Source organism: Babylonia areolata, chromosome 17 (assembly GCF_041734735.1).
Source record: "Babylonia areolata isolate BAREFJ2019XMU chromosome 17, ASM4173473v1, whole genome shotgun sequence".
Lineage (NCBI taxonomy): Eukaryota > Metazoa > Mollusca > Gastropoda > Neogastropoda > Buccinidae > Babylonia > Babylonia areolata.
This window is the reverse complement of record NC_134892.1, coordinates 9024454-9044453: the sequence shown is the minus strand read 5'-3', so window position 1 is coordinate 9044453 and position 20000 is coordinate 9024454. Positions and strand designations below refer to the sequence as shown.

General features: G+C 41.4%; 1 protein-coding gene across 4 annotated transcripts in view; it reads left to right on the top strand.

The window, feature by feature from the left end:
* LOC143291635 (uncharacterized) overlaps positions 1–20000 on the top strand; it is a 171379-nt gene that overhangs the window by 121668 nt on the left and 29711 nt on the right. For all 4 annotated transcript variants that reach the window (XM_076601603.1, XM_076601604.1, XM_076601602.1 and 1 more), the window contains 8 exons: positions 537–655; positions 1256–1448; positions 3498–3758; positions 6182–6400; positions 7774–7933; positions 14143–14291; positions 15748–16115; positions 17505–17735. In XM_076601603.1, the coding sequence (XP_076457718.1) occupies positions 537–655; positions 1256–1448; positions 3498–3758; positions 6182–6400; positions 7774–7933; positions 14143–14291; positions 15748–16115; positions 17505–17735 (1700 nt within the window). The remainder of the gene's footprint in view (positions 1–536; positions 656–1255; positions 1449–3497; positions 3759–6181; positions 6401–7773; positions 7934–14142; positions 14292–15747; positions 16116–17504; positions 17736–20000) is intronic.

The following is a 20000-nucleotide window of genomic DNA, read 5'->3' as shown; positions in this document are numbered from 1 at the left end:
TTTTGATTTTAGTTTGATCTTTAAGTTTGATTCGACTTTTAATTTTAACGTTGATTTTTTTTATTTGATTTTTGTTTGACCTTTCACTTTGGTTTAACTTTTGACTTTTGCTTGACATTTGACTTCAGTTCAACCTTGGTGTGACATTTGACTTTAGTTTGACATTTGACTTAAGTTCGACTATTGTGGGACATTTGACATATACTGACCAGTGTTTTAGTTTGACATTTGACTTCAGTTTGACCATTGTGGGACATTTGACATATACTGACCAGTGGTTTGAACTTTTGACTTTGGTTTGCCCTTTGACTGGTTTGACCCTTGTATTGTTTGACCTTAGTTGTTTGACAGATGACTTCAGTTTGGCCAGGTGTAACATTTGACTTAATTTTGACCTTTGACAATAGACTGACCTGTGGTTTTGAACTTTTGACGTTTTTTTTTTTTTATCCTTTTGACTGGTCTGACCCTTGTAGAATTTGATCCTAGTGGTTCTGACCTATGACCTCAGTTTGACCTTTGACTGATATCTGCAGGTCGGGTCATTGACTGGTCCATCAACTTCCTGAAGACAGCGTCCGGTGCCAGCTCTGTGTACGAAGTAGACTTCACCTCGGTCATTCGGGGAGAGGCTGAGGCCCTGGATGCTATTGAGGTATGGATATATATATATATATATATATATATATATATATATATATATAGAGAGAGAGAGAGAGAGAGAGAGAGAGTGTGTGTGTGTGCCCATGTATGTGTGTGTTCTTTCTTTAACGTCTTTTCACTTTGAGTGATATTAGATGTATGTGTGTGTTTGTTTGTGTGTGTGTGTGTGTGTTTGTGTGTGTGTGTGTGTGTGTGTGTGTGTGTGTGTGTGTGTGTGTGTATGGTGTGTGTATGTGTGTGCGTATGTATATGTGAGTGTCTGTATGTGTGTGTGTATGCATGTTTGCGTGTGTATGTGTGTGTGTGCGTATGTATGTGTGTGCGTATGTATGCATGTGTGTGTGTGTGTGTTTGTGTTAGTGTGTGTGTGTGTGTGTGTGTGTGTGTGTGTGTATTTAGCACCCAAACGTCAGCTGTCCAGTCAGTTCAGTTGGCGGCTGTCCCCAGCTAGGTAGCCTCAGTGTTGTGCAAATGACTCCCGAGTTTGTTAAGCACTTAGAGCTGGGTTACCGACCAAGAGTAGGAGCTGTATAAGTATCTGTATCATCATCATCATCATCATCATCATCATCATCACACCTCTCCTCACCAGGATGTGGCGGAGCAGGCTCCAGCTCAGGCCGAAGACAAAACTGGGGAGGGCAGTCAGGCAGCCAGCCGACCTGCCAGCCAGGGGGAGATAATCGGAGGTGCCGGCGCCGGGGAACAGGACAAGGAGGAGGACAAGAAGGGGGAAGGAGTGACGGAGAAAATGGATAAAGAAAAACCGCTTGGAGAGAGTCAAGGTGCGTGCGTGTGTGTGTGTGTGTGTGTGTGTGTGTGTGTGTGTGTGTGTGTGTTTGTTTGTTTGTGTGTATGTGTGTGTGCGTGTTTGTGTGTGCACGTCTGTGCGTGTGTGTGTGTGCACGTCTGTGTGTGTGTGTGTGTGTGTGTGTGTGTGCGCGCGCGCGTGTTTGTGTGTTTGGGGGGATGGGTGGCCGTGTGTGTGTGTGTGTGTGTGTGTGTGTGTGTGTGTGTGTGTGTGTGTGTGTGTTCTGAAGGCATTTTACACGAAACAGAAATTTACAAATTACATAAACCAGTCATGACCACTTTCTCTCTCTGTTTCTGTCTGTTTCTCTGTCTCTCTCGTCTTTTTTTTGTCTCTTTCTCTCTGTCTGTCTGTCTCTCTCTCTTCTCTCATCCATTGCCTGCCCGACCCCTTCTCTCATACCTCATGCATACAAAGCAAGTTGGCAGGCATGAGGCAATGTTGTAGAAATAATAATAATAATAATAATAATGGATAGTTATATAGCACACTATCCAGAAATCTGCTCTAGGTGCTTTACAAAAACGCTTTTGTTAACATAAAACATCATATCTATGTTACATACACACACCAAAATGTGACTACACACACACACACACACACACACACACACGCACACACACACGCACACACACACACACATGCTGCATACATACATTTTAACATACATGTGTATCTAACAGCTACCCTAACAGATACGCACACATAGGCAGGCACAAACTTACATAAACACACGCACACGCACACACAATACACATTCATATACACGTATGTAGTTATGTACACATACATATGTATACACACATAGTCAAGCACAGCTAACGCAAAGGAAGTGGACCTGCCACAATTGAACTTATTGCTGAGGGAAAAGGTGAGTTTTGAGACGAGATTTAAAAGATGCGAGGGAATCAGAATGACGGAGGTTATCAGGGAGAAAAAAAGAACGAGAGTGCTGACAGAAAGGTTTAGAAAAGACAGTTTTTAGTGAAGAGTGAAAAGCTTAGACAGATGTCTGAGGTGAGGTTGTAATAAGAAATCAAGAGCACCTACAGACAGGTTAACTCTCTCCATACGAACGGCGAAAGAGACGACGTTAACAGCGTTTCATCCCAATTACCATCATCAAAATATTGCAAGCGGAACGCTCTTATACTGAAGAGGTGAATGTTGACAAAGAATACCACAGTTCTGACGACGGAAGCTAAAGGTTGGGTCATTCAGACACCCACTGGACATCCGAGGGGTCTGTGTAGAGGAGAAAAGATTGGCCGTACTGAGTGAGTTAAAAAAAAAAAAGAGTTAAAAATGTTTGTTTTTTTCGTGAATAGCGAAAGGCTTAGAACAGAATCAAATGAACGTCAGTATATAATGTTGAAACCCTAGCCATTTTCCTCCAACGCACCATTCATCCCCCCACCTCTCCTCTCCTCAACGATAACACTCAAATGTACCTCAGTTTCGATACCCCTCCACTTCTGTGCTTGGGGTGAGTCCTGTTAATGTCTTCAGTGTCTGCGGATTCATGGGGGGGGGGCTGTTGTTTGAGGGACGTGGTGGCGGTCTCCACTCTGGGAGGGACGCTCACTCAGTCTGGCTCCGCCACTAAGCCATTATTGTCGTTAGTAGGGGGCTTAGTAGATGGTGTCCTAAGTACGTTAAATCAGAACAGGCACCACTGAACACCACCGAAGTGACTCAGCAGCAGTGCAGGGTCTCTCTCCTCTGGTGTGTGGCCTCCTGGCGACCTAATATCGATGGTTCCCTGCGGACTGCCGAGGCTGGAACTGTGTTGGACGAGTCCGGGCGTGGCCGTGTATGGGGGAATCTAAATGAACGGCGTAGGAGTAATGCCACTGAAACGGCACAGATGATGGGGCACAAAAAAAAAAAGAAAAAAAAAGAAAAGAAAGGAAAGAAGATACTCTTGAGAAAATGTCTACAATCACCAGTATGTGTGACGGGACATTAAACAAAATTCATCATCGTCATCTTCATCATTAACGTTGAAGTCGACGCTCCACAGAGGGAGACGGCCCGCCCAGGACCCCCAAATCACCGAAAGAGAAAGAAGCAGGCGGAGAGGGCAAAGGGGAGAATGGAACGCCCCCTCGCACACCGAAGGAGGGAGGAGGAGGGGGAGAGGAGGCGCCACCTCGGACGCCGAAGAGCGGAGTGGGCACCCCCTCCAAGGACAAGGCAGGAAGCCCGCCGCAGACCCCCAAGGATGATGGGAAGGCAACGCCGCCCAAGACGCCAAAGGATGGTGCTGAGGGAGATGCGGAAGGTATGCTGAGAAGATTTGATGCACTGGACGGAGAGAGACTGTGTGTGTGTGAAAGACTGTGTGTATAGTCATGTTTTTTTGGGGGGTGGGTCGATGTTAATGTATTGTGAGTGTGGGTAGATGTGTGTGTGTGTGTGTGTGTGCTTACGCGCATGTGTATGTGTGTGTGTGTGTGTGTGTGTGCGTGTGTGTGCGTACGCGCATGTGTGTGTGTGTGTGTGTGTGTGTGTGAAAGACTGTATAATCATGTTTAGCAGGGATTGGTGGGTGTTAATGTATTGTGTGTGTGAGTGTGGGTAGATGTGTGTGTGTGTGTGTGTGTGTGTGTGTGTGTGTGTGTGTGTGTGTTCACATTCTCCCACATCAACATACGTGCAAAACTGCTTGTACCTTCACCCCCTTCATATATACAGTCACACAAAAGATCAAAATACACACGTTTAAAATCCCATTATTCATATTAGCGTTTGGTAGGTTTTAGGATACTATACATACCCAGCATGCACACACACCCGAAATCGAATATGGCTGCCTATGTGGTGGGATAAAAACACTCGTGCACATGAAATGCCCGCTCTGGATGCAATTGAATGTGGGTGCTGCAGCTCGATATGCAGAATGAAAGAAAGAACACATCTATTACCCATCTATTACCCATCCATCATCGAAAGGAACTCGTCTATCTTGTACCCATCCACAAACCAAAGAATCCTTTTATCTGTTATACATCCACCCACAATCCAAAAGAATCCTTCTATCTGTTATACATCCATCCATCATCCAAAAGAATCCTTCTATCTGTTATACATCCATCCATCATCCAAAATAATCCTTCTATCTTTTATACATGCACCAAAAGAATCCTTCTATCTGTTATACATCCATCCATCATCCAAAAGAATCCTTCTATCTGTAATACATCCATCCATCATCCAAAATAATCCTTCTATCATTTATACATCCATCCATCATCCAAAAGAATCCTTCTATCTGTTATACATCCAGCCATTATCCAAAGAAATCCTTCTATCTGTTATACATCCATCCATCATCCAAAGTAATCCTTCTATCATTTATACATCCATCCATCATCCAAAAGAATCCTTCTATCTGTTATACATCCAGCCATTATCCAAAGAATCCTTCTATCTGTTATACATCCATCCATAATCCAAAATAATCCTTCTATCTGTTATACATCCATTCATCATCCAAAGTAATCCTTCTGTCTGTTATACATCCATCCATCATCCAAAATAATCCTTCTATCTGTTATACATCCATCCATAATCCAAAATAATCCTTCTATCTGTTATACATCCATCCATCATCTAAAGTAATCCTTCTATCTGTTATCCATCCATCCATCATCCAAAGTAATCCTTCTATCTGTTATACATCCATCCATCATCCAAAGTAATCCTTCTATCTGTTATACATCCATCCATCATCCAAAGTAATCCTTCTATCTGTTATCCATCCATCCATCATCCAAAGTAATCCTTCTATCTGTTATACATCCATCCATCATCCAAAGTAATCCTTCTATCTGTTATACATCCTTCCCATCATCCAAAGTAATCCTTCTATCTGTTATACATCCATCCATCATCCAAAGTAATCCTTCTATCTGTTATACATCCTTCCCATCATCCGAAGTAATCCTTCTATCTGTTATACATCCATCCATAATCCAAAATAATCCTTCTATCTGTTATACATCCATTCATCATCCAAAGTAATCCTTCTATCTGTTATACATCCATCCATCATCCAAAGTAATCCTTCTGTCTGTTATCCATCCATCCATCATCCAAAATAATCCTTCTATCTGTTATACATCCATCCATCATCCAAAGTAATCCTTCTATCTATTATACATCCATCCATCATCCAAAGTAATCCTTCTGTCTGTTATACATCCATCCATCATCCAAAGTAATCCTTCTATCTGTTATACATCCATCCATCATCCAAAGTAATCCTTCTATCTGTTATACATCCATCCATCATCCAAAAGAATCCTTCTATCTGTTATACATCCATTCATCATCCAAAAGAATCCTTCTATCTGTTATACATCCATCCATCATCCAAAAGAATCCATTTATCCATCCCAATCATCTGAAAGAGTCAGTCGAACTATTGACCATCCATATGTCATCCAAAACAGCCCATCTATCTATTCTCCACCAATATGTAGTCCAAACAATACATATGTCTGTTATCCATCCTTCATGCGAAAGAATCCTTTTATGTCTTATCATAAGAAATTATCTAATTTTCCGTCCATCCATCAACCGAAAGAATCCATTTATGTGTTATCAATCCACCAATCATCGGAGAGAATCCATCTATCCATTATCCATCCAGCAATCTGTCTTATCCATCCATCATCAGAAATAATTCATTCTCCTGTGCAGACCCTCAGGCAAAGACGCCCAAGTCCCCGAAAGAAGCGAGAGCAGCAGACCCCTCCCTCAGTCAGATCCCGGAAGAGGACATGGATGACGATGATGCCCGGACCCAGTTCACGGAAAGCTCGGCCCCCATTCTGACCACCTCTCAGTACAGCCGCTACTTGCGCTCCCTCATCAAGCTGCTTGTAGGGGAGACCACTCTCAATGAGTGGATCAGGAAAGGTAAATCAGTTCGATGTGTTTAGATATTTCGTGGTGTAGTAGCCTGGTAATGGTCTCCCTTCTCAATGACTGGATCGGGAAAGGTAAATTATTTCGTTTTAGTTTTGTGTTTTAGTTATATGTTGTTGCAGTAGCGTACTATCATTTCTGTTTAATATGTTTTTGTGTGTATGGTCTTTGTCAGTTAAGCATTAGCGTGACTAGTTTTGTGATTGGCCCATAAAATTTCACAGCATAATTTAGTTTCAGATTGGAAGGAAAAAAATAATGGGGAGAGATGTGATAAAAAGGAATAAGTATGATGTTCAGAGGTTTCAGGTTTAAAAAAAAATCTTATTTGACCGATGATGATTTAAAACACCATACACGTACATGATGTTTGTCACAAAACTCATCTCCTTCCAGCTGCATGAAAACAACGAACAAAAGAGTAGAGATAGAACGGAAATAATGACTGAGATGGATAAGGAGACTTCTTATTGTGGTCATTTTTTTGACTCACTTGTGTAAACAAAGTGAGTCTATGTTTTAACCCGGTGTTCGGTTGTCTGTGTGTGTGTGTGTGTGTGTGTGTGTGTGTGTGTGTGTGTCCGTGTGTCTGTGTGTCCGTGGTAAACTTTAACATTGACATTTTCTCTGCAAATACTTTGTCAGTTGACACCAAATTTGGCATAAAAATAGGAAAAATTCAGTTCTTTCCAGTCATCTTGTTTAAAACAATATTGCACCTCTGGGATGGGCACAAAAAATAATAAAAGAAGCCTAATTATATGCAAACTGCATTTACTGTTATATTTATATTTTTTGTATTCTCTAAACTTGGCACTTTGACCTCTTATTCTGACACAACAACTAGAGGAGTCATTATTATCATTTTTTGTTCAAACAGGAACTTCTTTTGCTACTCATGGAATTTTTATTTATTTTGCAAACGTTTTGGTGCAGGTATGTAAAAAAGGGAAATTACTCTGTAATTAATGCTAGGGGACATAATTTATCACAAGTGAGTCTTGAAGGCCTTGCCTCTCTTGTTTAACAGTGTCTTGAATTTTCCCCAACTTTAACAAATATACACTCATTAAGCTTCTTTAAAGGATATAGTTGGCAAGATGAGGATCATGCCTTTGTTCAGTAAGGATTTGGAATGAAGGAAGGATTTTACATTGATGCAGTTAAGATTCAGAATGAAGATAGGTTTAAACTTTTAAATGAAGTCATCAGAATTACCAAAATTAACATCAAACATTTTAAATGATCTTCAATCAAAACAGAGGAATTACCCCCCCCCAGCCCCCCCAACCCCCACCCCAAAATAAACCATAGAGCAAGCAACACAAGCTCAAAGCACATTTCAGATCATCAACTTTTCACAGACTTTGGACCCCGCCAAATCGAGAACGCAGCCATCCTGTGCTCGTCATGGCAACGACCTCCCATGATGATTGACCCCAACGGGGAAGGGGGCATGTGGTTGGGTAGGCTCAACAAGCTGCTCAACCATCGCAAGTTGGTGTCTGTTGACATGGAGAACAGGTGAGTTGGTGTGTGAAGGGGTGGTTTGGCTTTCATGTACATGGCTGTGTGAGAGTGTGTGCATGTGCAGTTTTTTTTTTCTTTTTTCACGTTTTTGTGTGTGTTTTATTGCAACAGTTTTAGGTTTCACGGAAAGACCTCAATTTTGTGCAGACACAGTTTTCTAACATCGAACAATTTTCTAACATCAGTGACCAAAACAACATGTTTGAGAAATCACTCTTCATGCATGGATAGTTTTGTGCAGACATGGTTTTCAAAGTTATGTACTGCAACAAAGTGTTTGCGAAAAGCTCTATCCGGACATAGAGATAAGAAATTCTGCATCGAATCACAGTGTATGTGGAGACAGATAGAGTGATTAAAAATTATGTAGGAAATCACTATGCAAAACAGATTATTCTCATTAAAAAAACAAAAACAACCACAGCCACCAACAAACATCTTGAAATTTCTTAATATTTTTTGACACTGCTAGAAGGATTCACAAAGATGGAAAATTGATGTTCTTTGACAATAATGATATGTATCTTCAAATGTAGATGAATGTAATATTACTAATTTGGTGTTGTGTGTAATTTTAGTGTGCATCCTGTGTGATTCCTCATTTTTGGTTGTGCGCAGTTATTAGTCTTTTTGTTGTTGTTTTTAATGCTTATGCTACACCAAGTGTGTTAGATGTAAAAATTGATTAAGGGAAGGAAAAAGAAGAAGAGAGAGAGATATAGATAGAGAGATTATTCGTTGTTGTACTTTGCATTGCATGTTAACTTAATGCTTCCATTGTGTTGTATGAAATGATCAATGTACAGCTGCATGCAATCCCAGTGTGTGTTGCTGATCCTGTTTGAAAAAAAAGAGTTGCTGCCCTTGAACAATTAGCATGCAATCCCAATGTGTGTTGCTGATCCTGTTTGAAAAAAAAAAGAGTTGCTGCCCTTGATGCTAATTGTTGAAGCATTATGAGCATTGTGTAGTCGCGTTCCCATTGATTGTCTCTCCCCGCAGACCGAGTATGACTGCCAACATGGTGGGGGTAAAACGGTCATACCCGTAAAAGCCCCCCCCCCCCCCCCCTGTCCATAGAGTAAACGTGTGAGTCACAGCCCACAAAATAAAAAAGCAACCCCCGCCTCCCCACCAAAAAACAACAACAACAACAACAACAACAACATGGATTGTCATTTTCAGTCATGGGATAAAGTGGTAATGCTTTTTCCACTATTTTCACGAAAAAACTAAACTGATTTTTTTTCATTCAGTATTTATTTACTATAACTTCGTCAAATGCCTGATTTTCCCAAACAAAAAAATAAAATCGTGAAAGAAATTAAAGTGATCCACAATGTTGATTGCAACACTGCAGAAGATCCTCATGGCGGATGGGAATCAAACTGGCATTGTCCTTTTCAGCAGTGCAGTGGTGTGTGTCGGTAGTACTTTTCAGTGACCACCGACACACTCCGAGGCAATTTTGCCAAGTAGATAACCCCCTCTTGGGAGTGAGGAGGAAAGAGTCTTATCAAACAGAGACATTGATAAACAGAATCACGTTGTGTTTGTATTTGTATTTCTTTTTATCACAACAGATTTCTCTGCACAGAGAATGCCAAGTTGATATTGAACATCTAGATTCGAAACAGCAGAGATTTCCGAATTTCACCCCAGCATCTGTACCAAAGTGATTAATCAGTTGTAGCTTTCCAAAAAGGGGCAGAAAATTGTCTTTAGGGCCATGTTTATTTGTTCATTTCAGCCTCTGCAGTAGTTGGAAGGATAGTTCATCAAAACAACAACAACAACAAAAACAAAAACAAAACAAACAACAACAACATACGAGAATGAACTAAAGACATGCAGTTAATATATAAGCTGCCATTACGGTTTCCCCGCGTATCTGGTTTAACAAAATATGATTTAAGCAGATGTGTGTGTGTATGTTTGCAAAGTATCCTGATAATGTGTGCTGTGATGTTGATTGTTCATAGTTATCAAACAAGTATCATTGATAATACTCTGGAACTAAAAACATGATGTGGCTATTGATAATCACACCAGGAATCCCTGGATACTGTTCTCAGTAATGAACCTTACGATGAATTGTGTTTCAGTCAAAGCCTTTAGTTTTATATTTGATATCAACTTTATTATTCAGTGTTAAAAAACAATATACTCAAGAAATTATTCTTATTACGAAGTGTGGTTCAGTAAAAGTCTTTATTTAAGATATACATTATTTTGGTTTGATATGTATTCTTCACATTTCTTTATGTGTGCTGTGATGTCATCCATTGCTATCGTGTGTACACTCCTTTACCGCACTGTGTGTCGTGTTGTGTTGGGTGATGCACGTTTCTGCGTATGCCACCTGCCCGCCTCGCTGTCCTGCTTGCTGCTGTGTGTCTCCTCCCCTGAAACAGATGGTAGGTACTGGTGTGATCCGTGCAGCTACCTCCCAAGAAAAGAAAGAAAACAAAGCCTCCTTTACAGCTTAAAACTGTGTGGTTCTGTTGTGTGTGTGTGTGTGTGTGTGTGTGTGGCAGCGTGTGTATATGTGTTGTAATGTGTGTGTGTGTGTGTGTGTGTGTGTGTGTGTGTGTGTGTGTGTGTGTGTGTGTGTGTGTGTGTTCCCCCCTTTTTTCATTCCCATTTCATTCATTCATAGTTCTTGGTTGTTTAAGTTTCTGTTTTTGTTCTTTTGCTTTCTTATTCCCCCCCCCCTCCCCCCACCCCTCTTTATTTTTTTCTTAATTTTTTTTGTATGTTGCCTATCTTTTACTCTTTCTTCTCTTTCTATCCTTCTTCCTCCCCCCTCCCCCCCTCCTTTTTTTTTTAATAGTCATTTTGATTGTTGTTATTGAAACTCTACACACCGTTTTGACCCCAAAACTCCCAGCCAAGAAACCAATTAAGCAAAACAGCAAAACAAGCAAACAAACAAACAAAAAGGTTAAAAATAAAGCTGTAGGGAGACGGATATGAAAGACAAGAAAAGAACTGGAGGGATGTGTACAAGACAAAATAGAGTCAACATAAATAAAGAGTTGAAAAAGAAACAGTGGATAAAAAAATACACCGAAAAAAAAGGAGGAGGAAGAGAAAGAAAGGCTCGTTCTTTACAGAAATAGCAGCGAAATTACATGGATTAACACGACTGGCGTCACCATCTCTTCTTCCGCGTTCGTGGGCTGCAACTCCCACGTTCACTCGTATATACGCGAGTGGGCGTTTACGTGTATGACCGTTTTTAACCCGCCATGTAGGCAGCCATACTCCGTTTTCGGGGGTGTGCATGCTGGGTGTGTTCTTGTTTCCATAACCCACCGAACGCTGGCATGGATTACAGGATCTTTAACGTGCGTATTTGATCTTCTGCTTGCGTATACACACGAAGGGGGTTCAGGCACTGGCAGGTCAGCACATATGTTGACCTGGGAGATCGTATAAATCTCCGTCCTTTACCCACCAGGCGCCGTCACCGTGATTCGAACCCGGGACCCTAGATTGAAAGTCCAACGCTTTAACCATTCGGCTGTTGCGCCTGTCGTCACCATCTCATCCTTCAGTATGTTTGTACCTGTTTTTCAACCAACCCAGCTGTTCATAACATTTGTATTTCATTCATTCTTTTTATAGTTTGATTTTAACAAGGAGTACTGTTACTCTTTATAAAACAAAGGTACATCATTCAAACCATAGCTGCTCGTGCTGCCGGTCAGCTGGCATACGGGTAGATAAGGAGAACAGACGTATGTACCCAAAAACTTCCCCAGTGAAAAGAAGGAAGCTCCAAGTCCACTCATATACCCTTCATCTGACATGTACATAATTTTATATTATAATTATTATTTATTTATTTATTTATTTATTTATGTACTCTTATAGTTGACTTCATCACGTTTTTGCGCCTTATACATATTATTAGTAGTGGTAGTAGTTTTTTTTTTTTTTAATGTATGTATCTATTATTTATTCATCCCCCCTTTTTTTTCTTTTTTTTCTCAAGGCCTGACTAAGCGCGTTGGGTTACGCTGCTGGTCAGGCATCTGCTTGGCAGATGTGGTGTAGCGTATATGGATTTGTCCGAACGCAGTGACGCCTCCTTGAGCTGCTGAAACTGAAAAAAACTGAAACTGACATGTACAGTTCTGTTCGTTCATTTCCCCATCTAGTTCGGTTTTAGCAAATCAGTTTGTTGATCAGTTTATTTATTCGGTATTTGTTTTATGTTTCTTTTTATCTATTTCCATTTTTGTTTCTTACCTTTGAAGTTACATCATTGATCATTAATTTCAGTTGTTCAAATATTCTTGCTCTCAGCACCCATCAGTTGTTCAAATATTCTTGCTCATTTTACCCATAGTTTGTTGTAGTTTCTCAAATGTCCTTGCTGTGTTGCGTACTTTTAAGCGTGTTGGGACACGCTGTTGGTCAGACATCTGATCAGCAGATGTGGTGTAGTGTATATAGAGTTGTCCGAACGCAGTGGCGTCTCCTCCAGAAACTGAACTGAACTGTGTATTCATTTTTTTTTGTCTGAAATGCTCAAACAACATTGTTCTGTGTACCCGTCATTTATATTAGTTACTCAAATTTCCTTACTTTTTTATTTTTTTTTATTTTTTTTACCCAACTGGTGACCCTATTGCTCGAATATCCTTGCTCTTTTTACTCAATACTTGTCCCAGCTGCTGAAATCCCTTGCTCTTTTCACACCATCATTTGTTTCGGTGTGTCGAATGTCCTTGCTTTGGTTACTCAGTATCTGTCTCTAAAGGTCATATGTCCTTGCTCAGTTTCCCTACATACTTTCTGGTTCCTCCTCTTGTGCTGTAATCATTGAACCAATCGGAATTAAGGTAACATTATTTAAACCAGTAGCATCTTGCATAACGTTTATGTTTTTTTTTCACCCCAGCATGAGCTTTCCCCCCTCCACTATTCTTCCTCAGACCTTTTCTTGTCTCGGGATTTGTTTCCCATATCTAAGATTTGTGGGAATTGATGAATACGTTCATGTTCAATTATCTTGATTCATTATTATAAAGACAATCCATCGGGGTTAAAAGATGGGAGTGGGGTAAAGCAATTTGAAATTGAGAAAAACAAACAGCAGCAGTGGCTAGTTTTGATACATTCTGATTGTTTTGAACAGTGAATGGTGTACGAAAACATGTAGATACTGAGTATTGTACATATAAATGTGAATACAAACTTCAACCGCTTGAACTAACAGTTGAATTTTAATAGCTTTACAAAAAATATTATGGTTGAAGATATTAATTTTTTGTCAGTGTGCGAAAACTTGTCAGGACTTGTCAGACAGAGCTGTATCTATGCAATACACATTACTGTAATTACTTATGTTAAAATCATGACAGTGCTGATAGTGATTCTTGTTGCTGCTGTTAACATCAAGATAACGGCAGATTGTTAACATTTGTTACATCAGGTTAATTGTTGTTGATATCTTTATGATCAGGATATCAGAGTTTCATGTTGAAAAGTGGTCACACCTGTTGTTAAAAAGCAAAACAACCCTATAGTTCATATTCTGTTATTGATTACGACTGCTATTTCTCTCACTGTGTGCATGTGTGGTGTACGGCAGTATTTGGTGTTTTTGTGTAAGATGTTGTAACCTTTTCTCTTCACTCAGATGCTTCCTCCCTTCCCTCCTTCCTTCTTGTGTACCATGCAGTTGTATTCATTATCCTACCTGCTCTCTCTCTCTCTCTCTCTCTCTCTCTCTCTCTCTCTCTCTCTCTAAGATAATCAAGCCTTTTGTGTTGTTTCACATTGTAGGCAGATGATTAGGGTATATTTTAACTTCATAGTTATGACATGCTAATATTTGGGGAAAAAGAGAGAAGAATAAACTAACAGAAAATAGAAAGGTAATACTGATTCTTTCGGTCAAAAATGGTTTCACATTGGACCAGCAAGAAGAAATGCACCATTTTTAATTAAGCAGTAGGAACAAGTGTAACTTTATCTGAACCGATAGGAATTGAGGTGACGTTATATGAACAAATAGGGAGTAACGTAACTTTAGCTGAACCAATAGGAACTGACGTACCATCATCTGATCCAGTAGCAACAGATATAACATTTAACCAATAGGAACTTATGTAACATTTTCAGAACCAAAAGGAACTGGTATGACATTGAACCAATAGGAATTGATGTACCATTATCTTAACCAATAGGACGGATCCTCACATCATCCTGACTCTTGAGCGAGCTATCACCAAGGGCAAGCCAGTGGTGATCAAGAACTGTGAGGAAGTCATCGACAACTTCATCACCCCCCTCATCCACCACCGTAACACCGCCATGACCAAGGACAGGGAAGAAGGTCTGTGAGAGTATTGTGTTGTATTGTATTGCATTGCATTGTGTAATATTGTGTCGTCTTGCCATGTCTTGTCTTGTATTGCATTGCATCGTATCGTATCGTATCGTATCGTATCGTATCGTACTGTGCTGTACTGTACTGTACTGTACTGTACTTTATTGAATTGTTCTATATTGCATTGCATTGCATTATTGTATTGTATTGTATTTCATTACTCTTTTTGTCACAACAGATTTCTCTGTGTGAAATTCGGGCTGCTCTCCCCAGAGAGAGCGCGTTGCTACATTGAGAGCGCCCCCTCCATTGTTTTTTTTTTTTTTTCTGTCTGCAATTTTATTTGTTTCTTATTGACATGGATTTTTCTACAGAATTTTGCCATGGACAACCCTTTCATTGTCGCTGGTTCTTTTACGTGCGCAAAGTATATGCTGCACATGTGACATTGCTTTTTCGTCTCATCCAAATGACTAGCGTCCAGACCATGCAAAATCTTGTGGATTGGGAGAAAATACTAACGACTGTAGGATTCGAACCAGTTCGCTCAGATTCTCTCGCTTCCAAAGTGGACGTGTTACCACTAGGCGGACACTCCACATCATTAGAATGTTATCATTAAGTCCTGATCATGCAAAGGATATGAAATGATCATGACAGTGTTATGACTTTGTCGCGATCATGCAAACAATTTGAAATGATCATTACGATGTTATAAATACAATACAATACAATACAATACATCTTTCACATGATAGGGTAAAGTCATACCATCGCAATGATCTTATCACATTCTTCGCATTATCGTGACAAAGCCATAACTTTCCTAATGATAATCTGACACATTCTTTGCGTGATCGCGACAACTTCATTTGATTATAATGATCCTTTCATATCCTTCGCATGATCATGACATAGTGATAACATTCTAATGATCATTTCAAATCCTTCACATGATCATGACAAATTCATATCATTGTAATGATCATTTCACATTCGATTGATCATGACTAAGTCATAACATCTTATGATCGTTTCATTGTCATGATCATCTCACATCCTTAGCATGATCTCAACAAAGTCATAACATTCTAGTGACTATTCCACTTCCTTCGCATAATCGCGACAAATTCATACCATTTTAATTACCATTTCACATCCTTAGCATGATTACGACAAATTCATAACATTCTAAAGACCATAATTATCACATCGTTCACATGATCGTGACAAAGTCGTAACATTTTGAATACCGTTTCACATCCTTCACATGATCTTGACAAAGTCATAATCCCGTTATGATCATTTTTTTCCATCACATGATCACGACATATTCATATAATGATAATTTCACATCTTTCGCCTGATCGTGTCAAAGTCATAACATCGCAATGATCAACTGACCCACTCTTCGCAAGTCATACCATTCAACTGATCTTTCACGAAACCTTTTCCCCACCAGACCCTCGCATGATCCTGTTCTGCGGGCGCCGCACCCTGTGCCACCAGGACTTCCGCTTCTACCTGTCTACCCAGCTGCCCAAACCCCGCTTCAGCGCTGCCATCGCCGCCACCACCACCCTCGTCAACTTCGGTGTCAGCAACGACACGCTCATCGAAGACCTGCTCGCGCGCACGTTCGCCAGCATCCGCCCCGAGCTGCACAGGGAGAGGATCACGGCGCTGCGTAACCTGCAGCTTCTGAAGGACACGCTGTACCAGTTCTCCGGCGTGCTGAAGGGCCGCGTGCTGTCCTCGGGCCAGAAGGCCATGCTGAGCAGCCCCAAGTCGCTGCAGTTCATCACCAACATCACCCAGGCTCGGCTGCAGGTGGGTTGTGAGGGGGTGGGGAGTACGGGGGTGGAGGGGGAGGGGGGGGGGTTGGTGGGTGGGGTGTGGGTGTGTGAGGTTTGGGCGTGTGGGTGGGTGTTTGGGAGTGTGTGTGTGTGGACGTGGTGGGGGTGGGTGGGTTGGTGGTGAACTGGGAGGGTCCGAGGTGGTGGTAGTTTTGTATTGTATTGTATTGTATTGTTTCGGATTGTGTTGTGCTGTATTTGATTGCGTTGTACTGTATTGCATTGCATTGAGTTGTGTTGCGTTGCATTCTGTTGTATCGTACTGAATTGTATTACTTTTGTGTCATAACAGATTTCTCTGTGTGAAATTCGGGCTGCTCTCCACAGGGACAGCGCGTCGCTACAGTGCAATGCCACCCATATATTTCATTCTACTAGTACTACTACTACTTCTACTGCTGCTATTACTACCACTACTAATAATGATAAGATTTTTTTCTTTTTATGATAATAATCCAAAGAAACATTTCCGTAATACACATTCTCCCTCATGCCCCCCTCCACCCTCTGTCCCCCCGCCCCCACCCACACCTCTCCCCCAACAGCTTGCTGAGGAGTTATCGAAGACGCAGACGATCTACTACTTCTACTACTACTATTACTACTGCTGCTACTGATAATGATGATAAATAAAAATGACAAATGATTTTTTTAATATAATGATATTCCAGAGAAACATTTCCATAATACACATTCTCCTTCATGTCCCGCCTCCCCCTCCAGACATCTTGCCGAGGAGTTGTTGAAGACACAGACGATCTACTACTACTACTACTACTACTACTACTGTTGCTACTGCTACTACTGATAATGGATATTTAAAAAATAATTTTCCGTAACTCACATTCTCCCTTATGTCCCCCTGCCAAACAGCTTGCCGAGGAGTTGTTGAAGACACAGACGATCTACTACTACTACTGTTGCTACTGCTACTACTGATAATGAATATTTAAAAAATAATTTTCCGTAACTCACATTCTCCCTTATGTCCCCCTGCCAAACAGCTTGCCGAGGAGTTGTTGAAGACAGAGACGATCTACTACTACTACTGTTGCTACTGCTACTACTGATAATGAATATTTAACTCACTCAGTACGGCCAGTCCTCTCTTCTCCTCTACACAGACCCCTCGGATGTCCAGTGGGTGTCTGAATGACCCAACCTTAGCTTCCGTCGTCAGAATTGTGGTATACTTTGTCCACATTCACGTCTTCAGTATAAGAGCCTTCCGCTTGCAATATTTTGATGATGGTAATTGGGGTGAAACGCTGTTAACGTCGTCTCTTTCGCCGTTCGTATGGAAAGAGTTAAAAAAATAATTTTCCGTAACTCACATTCTCCCTTATGTCCCCCTCCCAAACAGCTGGCCGAGGAGTTGTCGAAGACGCAGACGATCCTGGACGACCTTGACCTTCTGAAGGACGAGCTGTACCCGGTGGCGAGGCGCGGGGCCCTGATGTTCGCCCTGATGAGGTCGCTGGCCAGCGTGCGTCACGAGTATCAGTTCACCATGGACTACTTCCTGCAGCTGTTTGACGAGGCTATCGGTGGAGAGCTCCCCCCCGGCTTTGGGTTTGGGGAAGATGAGGATGATGTGAGTGTGGGTGTGGGTGTGTTGGTGGGTGGGTTTGGTGATTGGTGTGGGTGGGAGGGGGAGGGGAGTTGTGTGTGTGTGTATGTGAGTGTGTGTGTGTGTGTGTGTGTGTGTGTGTTTGTTTGTTTGTTTGTTTGAATGTGAGTGTGTGTGTATGTTTCTTTGTGGTTGTTGTGTGCGTGTCGTTGTGTGTGCGCGTCTGTACGTGTGTGTGTGTGTGTGTGTGTGTGTGTGTGTGTGTGTGTGTGTGTGTGTGTGTGCAGTATGTGTTTGTGCGTGTTTGTTTGCATGAAAGTGAGTGTGTGTGTGTGTGTGGTGTGTGTTCGTGTGTGTGTAGTGTGCGTCAGTGTGTGTATGTGTGTGTGTGTGTGTGTGCGGAGGGGGGCTGTGTAGTTTGATAGTTGTATCTTGGTGTGTATGCGTAACATTGATGTAATGTGTTAATTGTTTTGTAAAAAAAAAAAACATGTTTAGTTAAGTGCACAGAGTGGATTTCTGGATTGTGTGCAGTATAAGTATCCATTATTTTTAGCAGTAGTACTGTATTATATTGTATTGTATTGTATTATTCTTTTGGTCACAACAGATTTCTCTGTGTGAAATTTGGGATGCTCTCCCCAGGGAGAGCACGTCGCTACACTGAGAGTGCCATCCCCACTTTTTTTTTTTTATATATATATATTTATTCTGCCTGCAATGTTGTTTTGATTTCCTGTCGAAGTGGATTTTTCTACAGAATTTTGCCAGGGCCAACACTTTCGTTGCCGTGGGTTCTGTTATGTGCACAAAGTGCATGCTGCACACGGGACCTTGGTTGATCCGAATGACTAGCGTCCAGACCACCACTATGGGTGTAACCGATTTGGAGAAAATACTGGCGACTGAAGGATTCGAACCAATGCACTCAGATTCTCTCGCTTCCTAGGCGGATGCTTACCGCTAGGCCAACACTCCAGTAGTAGGAGTAGTATTTCCTGATAGATCCAGTCGATACCGCCATTCCCTCAAGATGTCAGTACGTTTCTCCGTAGTCAGAGACATCATAATTACCCCGAAAAGAAAGTGAAATAAAGGAAATCATTATGATTACAGACTCATTGAAAACCCCGGGGTCATATTCATGGGGCTGGTGCAAACAGAAACGCCTGGACTAAATGTGTTGTCCGAGACGATCCCTCGAAAGTTGGTATTCATGGCAGAAGACTTTGATACCAAAACGGCTGAAATTTAGTCCAGCGATTTCGCTAGACTACACTTCATACGCCCAGACTTTGTTAAAGACAAGCGGCGTGTTTATTTTTGTTACAAACTACAGTCAACTAGAATGCACTCTCAAGAAGTGTACAGTGATGTTAAGATGATGATGATGATTATAATGATAATAATGATAATAATAATTATAATAATAAAAATGATAATAGTTTATTTCTATTTTGCCTTTCTTTAAAATACAACAAAAAGAAATATGTTACATAAAAAAATTATAATTACACACACGCGCGCGCGTGCTCGCGCGCGCACACACACACACACTGGTGCATCAAAGCATAACAGCGACTTTGTTGGAGTTTGTCAACCACGCGCGTGCCTTATGATCGCACGTGTTATTGGTGCCCTCTGGACACAATAAACTGATGAACTCCAGGCTGAACAAACCCGGCGAGCGTTAATTTCACTACGTGCAGCAGCTAGCATGCATGTGCACGCGGGAACTTATTCGGGAAAATCCCTTTCTTTAATAAGAACGAAGGTGTTTGTCAAGAACAAATTGTGAGGAGTCCAGTCGTTTGTTGTCAGACCTTCACGCCCGCCCCATAAATACCGATTTTGCTTCTGCAAGAGGAAGATGGCAGAATGGTTAAGACGCTCAGCTGCCAATACAGAGAGTCCGTGAGGGTGTGGGTTCGAATCCCGCTCTCGCCCTTTCTCCTAAGTTTGACTGGAAAATCAAACTGAGCGTCTAGTCTTTCGGATGAGACGATAAACCGAGGTCCCGTGTGCAGCACGCACTTGGCGCACTGAAAAAGAACCCATGGCAACGAGAGTGTTGTCCTCTGGCGAAATTACGTAAAATGAAATCCACTTTCATTGGTACACAAATATGTAAGCATGCACTCAAGGCCTGAATAAGCGCGTTGGGTTATGCTGCTGGTCAGGCATCTGCTCAACAGATGTGGTGTAGCGTGTATGGATTTGTCCGAACGCAGTGACGCCTCCTTGAGAAAGTGAAACTGAAACTGAAACTTGCTGCTGCAAACGTTTTGA